Source organism: Myotis davidii, unplaced genomic scaffold, assembly GCF_000327345.1.
Source record: "Myotis davidii unplaced genomic scaffold, ASM32734v1 scaffold425, whole genome shotgun sequence".
Classification (NCBI taxonomy): Eukaryota; Metazoa; Chordata; class Mammalia; order Chiroptera; family Vespertilionidae; genus Myotis; species Myotis davidii.
In genome coordinates this window covers 3,013,952-3,024,736 of record NW_006296413.1, presented here as the reverse complement: position 1 = coordinate 3,024,736, position 10,785 = coordinate 3,013,952, and the positions used below count along the sequence as shown (strand labels likewise).

The window sequence follows — 10,785 nt, the reverse complement described above, 5'->3', positions numbered from 1 at the left end:
AAGTGAAACAGAAACATCAATCTGTTGTTCCACTTCCTATGCATTCATTGGTTGATTCTTGTATGTGCCCTGACCAAGGATTGAAATACCCCTTGGTGTATCAGGGTGATGCTCTACCAACTGAGCTGCTCAGCCAGGGCTTGAGTCTCCCAGCTTTTAGTCCGAGTGGCAATATCCCACTTAGGTCCCTGGGGCCAGGTCCCAAGCCCTGGAGTGATTCCAAGATGGAGAGTGCAGTTGGGTCTCCTATCACAGGACTTGACACCTAGGAGGGTTGAGATCCTGGCTGGCCGGCTGGTTCCTTAGAGCTCAGTATGGGCTGGCTGCCAGGATAGGCCCTGGTTCCTGGGGAACACAGAATTTGAGGCTGTCCCACTGTCTGTCCACAGCCCCACAGTCAACACCACCCTGCGCAGCTTGGGGGCCCTGTACCGGCGCCAGGGCAAGCTGGAAGCTGCACACACACTGGAGGACTGTGCCAGCCGCAGCCGCAAGCAGGTGGGCCACAGACCTGAGGACTGGGCAGGGACCTACCTGGCCCTGTTTTTCACCGAATATGCCCTCCACTTCCTTAGGGCCTGGACCCTGCAAGCCAGACCAAGGTGGTGGAACTGCTGAAAGATGGCAGTGGTGGGCGGGGAGACCGCCGTGGCAGCCGAGATGTGGCCGGGGGTGCTGGGGCTCGGTCTGAGGCTGACGTGGAGGAGGCAGGGCCTGCAGCCGAGTGGAGTGGGGTGAGTAGGGGTTGGGGTGGGCCGGGAGGCTGTGTAGCCAGCATGACAGACGAGCATGTCCACACCACAGGACGGCAGTGGCTCCTTGCGGCGCAGCGGCTCCTTTGGGAAGCTCCGAGACGCTCTGAGGCGCAGCAGTGAAATGCTGGTGAAGAAGCTGCAGGGTGGTGGCCCCCAGGAGCCCCCAAACCCCAGGTCAGCCTCTGCCCTGACAAGTTTACCACCCAGGGTGAGCCTGAAGACCCCACCCAACAACCCAAATGAGCTCCTGACTCGGTGCGCTCCTCATCTCTCTCAAGCTCCACTACCCACCAGATCTGTGCCTTTCCCATCAGCTTCCCTCCCCAACCCCAACCCGATCCCCTGCCCCACCTTCCCCAGTTCCACCATGGGCACATCCTGGCCTTCCTTTCCCCTCAGGATGAAGCGGGCCAGTTCTCTCAACTTCCTTAACAAGAGTGTGGAAGAGCCAGCCCAGGTATGGTGGGTGGAGGCCCAGGCCCAGGGCTGGAGGCCTGCATGCCCTCTGCACCTGATGAGCTGCTCAAGCATGTCTTCATCCAGCAGCATTACCTGTCTCTGTCTCTGGCTTTGGGCTGGACACTGGGGAGACAAATTAGGGAAAACCAGCCCCTGCTTGGGTGGACATGCAAGTGGCCAGTACCACAGGCACTGGAGGTGGACAGGGTGTCAGTACCAGGTGGGGCCTGGGTGGGGTCAGGGGTTCTGGCTGGTCAGGCCCCTTTCCCTTCTGGCCAAAGAAGCACAGACTGGCAATAGCACAAGGTTGAGCCACCTGCCCCTCTGCCCACAGCCTGGAGGCACAGGCCTCTCTGACAGCCGCGCCCTCAGCTCCAGCTCCATGGACCTCTCCCGACGAAGCTCCCTGGTGGGCTAATCCTGAAGGGGCAGCCAGTCGCCACAGCCTCCGCCCGGCACTGCCCTCACCCCCAGCCCTGCGCATGGGCCTGCTGCTTGTCTTGCCTGTCTCTCCCAAGGACCCCTGTCTTTTCTGTTCAATCTCAGGGTAACCTCCTTCCTTGTCATCTCAGCCTGAGCCCTGGAGGCTGGGCCTGCCCGGCCCCAGCTCTACCCCTTATTTATTCCTTCCAGCAGGGCCCCTTCCCCTAGGTTCAGAGCCCGTGAAAGAGGCTGGCGGGGGTCTTCCAGGTAGAGATCAGTGGCCTCCCATCCCCTGACCCGGAGTCAAGAACACTAAGTAACTGCCCTCCCGTTGGCACCCTGCCCTGCCCTGCCCTGCCCCCGGCCGTTGCTTCTGTATATAGAGAAATAAGTTATTGGCCGCACCCCTCTCCTCAGTCTACCTACTGCCTGGGCTTCCCCTCACCCGCCCTTCTCTAGTGGTACCGCCCAGGCCTTAATCACTCCCATTCCACGCGGTGGTATCTCCCAGGCTCCACAACACATCTGGGGATCTCCCCAAAGGGTTCCCTGGGCATTGTCGCGCTCCTCCCGACTCTGAGGGGTGCGGACTCTGAGGGGTGCGTCCTGCCCCGCCATCGCTCCATGCCCCAGGATGGAGAGTCCTCCCCTTACCAGCCCCCTCAATGCCGGGCCCTGCCCTGCATCCCGGCCTTATGCACTGCCCCTCCCGCCCCTGCCCAGGCACTGCCTGTCGAGCCATCTAGCCACGCCTTCTCCCACGCCTGCAGCTTCTCTCGAGGGACAGTGATGTCCCTGCTGTGGCAGGAGGGGCTGCTCCAGTTGTGGGGTGAGGTGGTCGTTCTCTATTTTCAAATGTTGCTGTAGAAATAAAGATGGTTTGAATCTGAGCCGGGCTTGTTTTGGGGCTGAAGTCCAGGGCTCCCAGGGTCTAGGTTGGGGTTGGGGTTGGGAAAGGCTGCGAATGAAGGGTGTGTGTGTGTGTGTGTCGCTCACGTCCCGTTCCTCCAACTGGAGCCCAGATACTCTCCTTTCCCATAATTGGGGTCCCAAGGGTCAAGATCTAAGTTTTCATCTTTGAGGTTCTAGAGAATTGTGGGCTTTGATTGAGCTCTGCCCCTTAGTAAGCTGTTAGACCTTGAGCGAGTTGCTGGAATTTGATTTTTCCATCTATAAAATTGGATGAGGACACCTTCTCCCGGGCCTGTGGCTGTGAGTTAGGAACGCCAGGACACGAAGAACCCTGGAGAAATAAACTTCTACTAATACAACTCCGGAGGTGGGAGGGTAGGGATAACTGCCTCTGCCGGACATGTTTAAAGTGTCAAGCCCATCCTCCAATAGAGCTTCCAACTCCAGGACACCATAAGGCTCCCAAGCGCTGTCCAAAAGCCCAGGTATAGAGAGTGAACTACAAGCCCCAGAAGGCAATGCGCAGTGGTGAGCTAGAAGGCTCGGGCTCCCCGGTTTACGCCTGCGCCACGGAGTGTGTTGGACAACGTAAGGAGACTACAAGTCCCAAGGAGCAACGCAGCGGTCCCAGTCAGGAATGTTTGCGGCTGCGCGTCGCGGGCGGGGCCTCTGGGGCGGAGCGGCCACCATCTTGGAACAGGAGGCGGAGCAGAGCCGACTGGGAGCGACCGAGCGGGCCGCCGCTGCCGCCATGAACCCCGAATAGTGAGTGAGCCCCGCCTGCGCCGTCCGGCGTAGCCTCGATCCCGAGTACGGGGCTGTGCGCTTACCGGGTTGTCCTGCTCGGGTCAGGACTGTGCGGCGCCCCCACATCCGGGTCCTTCTTCCGCTGACCCCCCCCCACATCCGGGTCCTGCCCCTCCCCCGGGGCCCCCAGGACCCCGGCTCCACACCCCTAGCTCTTGCACCCGGGGCCCAGAGACTGCGACCCCGAGGGACACTACTGGGAGCCCGAGGGACTGACCCTAACAGGCCTCATAGGTCAGGTGACCCCGCAACCCTGGCCTCTCCAGGCCTCAGTTTCCCCACTTGGCTGAAAGTGGCGATCTGGGTGCTGACAGTGCCCTCAGCGTTATGGTCTCTCACCAGACGGTTCCCGGTCTCGGTCCAGACTCCGGCCCTTGAGGTCGGGCGGTCGATCCTTCTGCTCTTCCCGTTCTCCCGGAATCTGGTTCCCGGGGCTGGTCCCGGGGCTGGTTAGACGCGGAGGCCCCGAGGCGCCGCTCGCTCGGGGTGGCTCTCCCGCAGGTCCTCCCGCCGCAGGTCCTGCCCCCGTGGGTCCGGTTGCCCCGCCGCTCCCGGTCCCTTCCTGCTCGCTCCTCCCCGGTGCAGCTCCAGCGCCGCCGTCACACCCCTTCCCTCGCTGTCACCGCTGATGCTCAGATGAACTGGGCGACTGCCCCCTTCCAGGGACATTCTCTTTCCTCCAAGCCCCGGTCACTCCGCCTGGGGGTGGGGGGCCCACCTCTGCCAGCCTCTCGCTGACAGCGCCCCGAAGAGCCGGCTCTCTTCCCCCTCTGCCTCTTCCCGTTTCTCCTCCAGACCCAGGCCTCACGTCTGCCTGGGGAGCGGACTCTGAGCGGGATGGTCAGGGGTTAGAGGAGGGAACTGACCGGCCCTCACGGAGACTTGGGGCCTGAACCTGGTGTCCAGTCTTAAAGTCAACAGCAGTGTGACTTAGGGCAAGTCACTTCCCTTCTCCCGACTCTAGTTTCCTCATTTACTGGGAATAACAACACCCCTCTTCGTTGAACGGTTGCGAGGCTTAACTGAGAGGGGGCATTTGGAATATTTAGCACTGGGTCAGGCACAGGTAGGAACTCAGTACATCTCACCTGCTGATGTGGTTACTGCCCCCACTTCCGAGAGGCTTCATTCCGTGCTCTTCACACAGATGTTCCCTCTACAAGCGCCAGGCTGGGCCCAGCTTCCACTTTGGGGCCTCCCCTGCCAAGACGGGTCCCCCCCGGGCAGTCCAGGCAGCTCCCTGGACAGTCCCTGCTGGGCTCCAGACCATGGAGTGTGTCCGGGGTCAGGGTGGGATACCTAGCTCTGGCACCTGACTTTTTGTCATGCCCCTCTCTGGACCTCAGTCTCCCTCTCTGTAAAGTGGGAATTCATACTCATGCCTTTGGCCAGCTGTGTGAGGGCGTGGTCAGCTCTCCCTCCCCTCGGACTGGTGGGAGGATCTTGTGAACAGCGTCGGCATGTCAGTGTGGGAGAACGCTGTACCTGTGGCTCCAGGAGGATGGCGGTGGGCTCCCTACCTGCCTTCACACTTTCCCATCCTCTCTCTCTAGTGACTACCTGTTTAAGCTGCTTTTGATTGGTGACTCGGGCGTGGGCAAGTCATGCCTGCTCCTTCGGTTTGCTGTGAGTAAGAAGTCTCCCATACCATCCTTCTGGGTTTCTGGCTGGTGGCTGGAGGGAGAATGGGCAACAGTAGCACAGTAGCTGCCCAGAGCACAGTAGCTGCCAGACCTGGGGATCAAGGATGAAGTTGCAGGACCTGCCAGCAACATAGCTGACTGAACAAGGGCAGGTGGCTGGCAAGCTGGGTGCAATTAGGAGCTTTGCTGGGGCAGGAAACTTGAGGAAGGTTTTCTAGGTAGGCCTCCGGCCTGTCCACTCAGGACAGTTCACTGGCCTCTGATCTTCCAGGATGACACATACACAGAGAGCTACATCAGCACCATCGGGGTGGACTTCAAGATCCGAACCATTGAGCTGGATGGCAAAACCATCAAACTTCAGATCGTGAGTGTCGCTCTTCCCACGGCCCCTGGTGCAGGGGCCTCCGCCATGGAAGGTAGGGCTCTGGGCATGGAGCCCAGGGCTGACCTGCCCTCTCCCGTACTGTCTTGTAGTGGGACACGGCTGGTCAGGAGCGGTTCCGGACCATCACCTCCAGCTACTACCGGGGAGCTCATGGCATCATTGTGGTGTATGACGTCACCGACCAGGTACTCTTGGGCTCACCTTCCCCTGCTTTGCTGTCTCAGCCTCAGGCCTTTGACTCTGGCTTCTTTTCACTCTTCCCATCCTCTTCCTGATGTGGCCTGGAAAGGAGACTGGACCGGACCCATTTCACCCAGAGGGAAACAGAGCAAAAATAGATCCTCAGAGGCCCTGCTGCAGGGTCTTCACAGAGCCAGGCCCCGCCCCTCCCCGCCAAACTTGCCACCTTATTTTAGACCATCCAGGCACCTGTGTTTTGAGGGAGTTAAGTCAGTTGATTGGTCGCTGTGCTGGGCCCATGGCCTCCTGTGTAAAGACACTAGAGAAGCCAGTGGAGAGCTTTAGGCAAGGAAGCGAGGGGGCCCTGCACTCTGGGCGCAGTGTGAGCAGAGGCCTGGGAGCCCAGCGCCTGCTGCGGCAGCATTCGGCATGTGTCTTTGGCAGCAATAGAAACAGTCACGGCATGCCTCATGGCTGACAGAGCCTGTCCGTCTTTGGTGTGCATAGCCCTCGAGAGGTCTGCATTGTGTTCCCATTCCACAGGTGAGATGGTCAGAGCGGTGAGACTCGCTCAGAGTCCTGCAGCTGGTCACGTGGCAGAGACAGAAAGCCTAGTCCGCTGATTCTACTTCATTCTTTCTACCAAACCTCGGGCTCTGGGGATGTGGAGATGCTTGCTTACAGGAGGAGTCCCTGCTCGTAGGGGCAGCTGAGCTGTCTGGCTCAGCAGGGACTCGTGGTGGTGCCTCCTGGACAAGCTGTGGGTGAACTGTGCTCCACTCAGACAAAGGTCACCAAGGACCTCTAACTGCCAAATCCTGTGACCTCACTGCAGTTCTCGCCCAGATCACCTCTCGTGGCTTTAACTCTGTCCTCTCCTAACTCCAGCTCTCCCAGTGCCTGCTGCGCTAGATGATCTTTTCAGTGGCTTTTCACTGCTTCACCCTGTACTGACCTCCATACCCCATATTTGTGCTTCCTGACCTTGCCCCAAGCCTCCTCCTGACTCCCTGCATGGTTTTGGCCCCTTGGTGGTTGGCTTCTGTCTTACGTTCTGGGATTCCTATGTCTGAGTAGCTCTCACTGTACATCTTCTCTTGGTCCGACATTCTGCTGGTACTTTGTGTCTGTATTCTAATCTTCACAACATTACCCAGTGAACTAAATGGTGGGTCCCGGCTTTCCTGGTGAGGAGACACGCTGGGAGAGGTGTGAAGTAACTTGTCCCTGGTTTCACAGCCCAGAAAGGCAAAGCCAGTGTTTGAATCCAGGGTTCTTTGCTTCCGAGCGCACCTTTTCGTGCTCCTGTACAGCCTCTCCTGAGCTCTGCCCCTCTGCGGCACTCAGCGTGTCCAGCACTGGCCTCGCCATCTCTCCCCGAGCCAGCGCTCGCAGCCCTCTTAGCCTGACGAGAACACCCTTCCCTCCCCCGTCCAGACAGTCTGAGCCCCCTCTGCCCTCCCCCATCCTCTCTCTCAAATCTGGCTCCTCCTAACAGCAGTGATGGGGTACCAGCAGCTCCTAATTCAGCTCTTGTTGTGGGACAGGCCTGCATTCATCATCTCATGCTCAGCCCCCCTGGGAGGCACTGCTTTACAGGGGGGAGGAAACGGGCTCCCCAGGTGACATCTCGAGGGTCACACAGTCAATGGCAGAGCCAGGGCTTCACCCAGGAGAGTCGGCCTGGGTCCTGTGCTCTTCCCTGCCTCACCCCCTGGCTCAGGCACAGCTTCTCGTCCCTGTTGGTCTCCATCTTGCGGCTCTGATCTGGCCTCCACTCCTGCCAGGACTGTCTTCCCAGAACACAGGTGTGTTCCTGCCACTCCCTTCCTAAGAAAACCCCCCACTGGCTCCTGGTTGTCTAAGATGCAGCCAGGCTAAGCTCCTCCAGGCGCTAGCCTGCTCCTCGCCCTCTGCCTGCTCAGAGCCTGCGTCCCAGCAACATTCAGCTTCTCCCACTCTCCAAAGGCACCATGCCCCTCGCACTCCGTGACCTAGCGCATGCCGTGTACTCCCCTTGCACCTTTCCCCGTCCCCTCACTTGGTTTCTCACAGGCCAGTTCGTCCCTGCAGGTGTGGGTCAGCTGAGGCTCCGCAGGCAGTGGTAGTCCCGGAGCTCAGCAGCTCCCGTCCCTGCAGCACCCAGCACCCTGTCACGCCACCGTGTGTCCTGGTCTCGTCCTTCCTTTCCCGGTGCTTTAGGGCACGCACGGTCCAGGTGTCATTCCTCTGTATCCCCAGTCTCGTCCTTCCTTTCCCGGTGCTTTAGGGCACGGTCCAGGTCTCATTCCTCTGTATCCCCAGTGCTCAGCACAGGGCCCAGCCTGGGACATGGCGGGGGGTGGGGGTGGGGTGTAAGTGTGAACCCCGGTGATACCTGTCCTCTCTGGCTCCAGCACAACCTTGAAAGTTCCATCCTCCCCGCATGCCGGCTGGGGGCGGGAATGGCAGATCCCCTGAGCCGAGTGAGGAGGCTGTTGGGGCCAGAAGTAGGATGCACGCTAGACTCTGTTCCCAGGATCCCTGTCTCCCTCATAGGCCAGGGTCTCTTCTGCTGCAAGCTCCCTTCACCCACCATGGGCTCCAAGACCTCAACCTTAAAGGGACTATAAGGCCACTGCGAGAACTTGGTGATCCTTGCGAACCTGTTACTCTCGATTTCTCTCTTCCTGGCCTCTCTCCTGATGCCATTTGCTCCCCCATGTGGTTGGACCTTTTTTGTGTGTCAGGGAGAGAGAAGCAGCTGCAGGCCCTTAGGCCTACACTGTTTAGGGGCTGGGGCGGGGCTGGGCTGGCTTTTGGAGTCTCAGACGGAGGAGGCCAGGGAGGACAGTGGAGCCTGGAGAAAGGCGCTTCCTGTGGGTCCCTTGAGTCCCGGGCTCCTGCTCTCAGGAGTCCAGGGCAGCCCTTTCCCCTCAAAGCCCCTGTTCTCCAAGTGTAGGGTAGGGGTAGGGGTGGGAGCACAGTAACTTTCCGCCCTGGCTGCCCTAGGAATCCTATGCCAACGTGAAGCAGTGGCTACAGGAGATCGACCGCTATGCCAGCGAGAATGTGAACAAGCTCCTGGTGGGCAACAAGAGTGACCTCACCACCAAGAAGGTGGTGGATAACACCACAGCCAAGGTGAGCGGCCGGGCCGGGCCTCCCAGGGTGGCTGGGGCGACTGCCTCTCATGCCTCACTTCTCTCCTCTTCTCTCCCCTTGTCAGGAGTTTGCAGACTCTCTGGGCATCCCCTTCCTGGAGACGAGTGCCAAGAACGCCACCAACGTTGAGCAGGCGTTCATGACCATGGCTGCTGAAATAAAAAAGCGGATGGGCCCGGGGGCTGCCACCGGGGGTGAGCGACCCAACCTCAAGATCGACAGCACCCCTGTGAAGCCAGCTGGTGGCGGCTGTTGCTAGAAGGGGCGCGGGGGTGGGACAGGAGGGACACCTTCTCCAGATGATGCTCCTGGAGGGGGCAGGAGGTGCCTCCCTCTCCTGGGGTATTTGAGTCTGTGGCTTTGGGGTGTCCTTGGCTCCTCATCTCCCTCTGGCCCATCTGCCTGCCACCCTGAGCCTCGGTTCTGCCAGGCCCCAAGGGAGGACACCCAGGACCTGGGGCTGGGGCGCGGTGGGCCCTGCTCTGCTGCTGCCTCTAGGTAACTTAAGATACGCCACCACACACTTTTCTTTGGGATGAGGGCCCTCTGTCTGTCTCCCTCCCCTGGCCCCCATGTATGCTGCAGTGGGTTTCTCTCCTTGTCCTTCTCCCCTGCCCAACCCTTCCCCACGAACTGAGGGCCTCCTGGCCTCTACTGCCCAGGCTGAAGTCAGTGCCCGGCGCCAGAAATGGGACCGGGACCAGAACCTGGGATCCAGGGTCCTAGGTCGGACCTCAGGACGGGCATGGGGTTACAGGGGCCCAACAGCACCCCCTTTCCCCTCCTCCCTACCGCTCCTCCCACCCCTCCCACACTCACAGCTCCAGCTGTCCAGCCAGTGAGGTCTGAGCCCATCTAGTGCAGGTGGGCGGGCAGCCGAGCTGGGCCTGTGTCTTGTGCCCAGAGGGAGCCCGCTCTTGCCACCCCCTGCCCTGCCAGAGCCAGGCCCATGTGCTGCCTGCCCACCGTGCCCCTTTGTCCTCAAGGCAGGCGGAGGTGGAAGGCACACCTTGCCAGAGGCCCGGCACCAGCCTTAACCCTCACTCTGCCAGCACCTCCCTTTCCCTGAGGCAGCGCAGTGGCTTTCTCTCCCCTTCCTTGGAGCCTACAAGGGCAGGTCCTCATCCTCTGTTGCTACTTCTCTGGGGAATATGGGTGCAACCCAGGGTTGGGGGTCTCTCTTCTCACCCCCTCCCACCCAGGATCCTAGCCCCTGGCCCTCTGGCACAGCTTCTTCCTGCAAAAAAAACCTTTGTTCTCTACCTGACAAGCCATGTCCCTTGTGCTGTCTCGCGCCTGTCCCACCTGTGCCCTGCCTTCCAGCTTGTATTTAAGTCCCTGGGTTGCCTCTTAGGGTGCCCCCCTTCTCCCAGGTTCCCCTCTGGTCATGTCAGGCATTTTGCAAGGAAAAGCCACTTGGGGAAAAGACAGAAAGGACAAAAAAATAAATTTCCACTGGCCCTCCGGTGAGCCGAGGGTTTTTGCAAGGAAGTTGTGGTGGCTGTGTGTGGTCTGTGTGGGAGCCGCCTTGAGGAGGGGGTTGGAACTGGAGCCCTGGGCTTGGTGGGCTGCACAGGGGTCTGGGCGTGGGCTGCATCCCAGGGTTGCTGTCCGAAGTCCTTGACCCACTTCCCGAAGCCAGGAGAGCTGCGGGCTTGTGCTGCGGTCTGTCCCCATGGGGCCCAGCACGATTCCAACAGGGAAGGAGGCAGGCCATCAGCGAGTACCTGGTGGTGCCAACACGCCCTCGGCCCACAGGCTGTGAATGGGCAATAGCGGGGCACCCCAGGCATTGTGCCCCACTGGGCCTGGCCCACGTCCGCCCAGCCCCCTCTCTGACTTCACTGGCTTCCAGCCAGGCTTCTGCCCCCGATGGTGGCAGTGCTTCCCGCTGAAGACCTCAGTACTGCCTCTGGCCGGTGGGTGAGAGCGGGGGTGAGTGCTGGGCCGAGTGGACCTAGTCGGGCTGGTGGGTTTGTTGGCTGACACCTGGGCAGGTGGAGGGGCGCATGTGCCAGAGATGGGCGTCCCGCCTACGTGTCGCTGAGGTTGGGGTGGGCGGTGGCACTCGGAC

At 60.4% G+C, this 10,785-nt stretch overlaps 2 protein-coding genes across 2 annotated transcripts in view; both read left to right on the top strand.

Moving 5' to 3' along the window:
* Window positions 1-2,527, top strand: part of KLC2 (kinesin light chain 2) — a 13,109-nt gene extending 10,582 nt beyond the window's left edge. Inside the window, exons 13-17 of the mRNA XM_015568965.1 lie at window positions 390-498; window positions 576-734; window positions 805-929; window positions 1,155-1,212; window positions 1,549-2,527. Coding sequence (XP_015424451.1) covers window positions 390-498; window positions 576-734; window positions 805-929; window positions 1,155-1,212; window positions 1,549-1,632 — 535 coding nt within the window. The 3' untranslated portion in view covers window positions 1,633-2,527. The remainder of the gene's footprint in view (window positions 1-389; window positions 499-575; window positions 735-804; window positions 930-1,154; window positions 1,213-1,548) is intronic.
* Window positions 2,528-3,195: 668 nt separating this feature from the next.
* Window positions 3,196-10,202, top strand: RAB1B (RAB1B, member RAS oncogene family). Its single transcript, XM_006771562.2, has 6 exons — window positions 3,196-3,314; window positions 4,910-4,982; window positions 5,271-5,366; window positions 5,477-5,572; window positions 8,559-8,690; window positions 8,776-10,202. Exons 1-6 carry the CDS (start codon window positions 3,301-3,303, stop codon window positions 8,968-8,970), a joined length of 606 nt encoding a protein of 201 aa, XP_006771625.2. The 5' UTR covers window positions 3,196-3,300; the 3' UTR covers window positions 8,971-10,202.
* The last annotated feature ends 583 nt before the right edge of the window (window positions 10,203-10,785 follow it).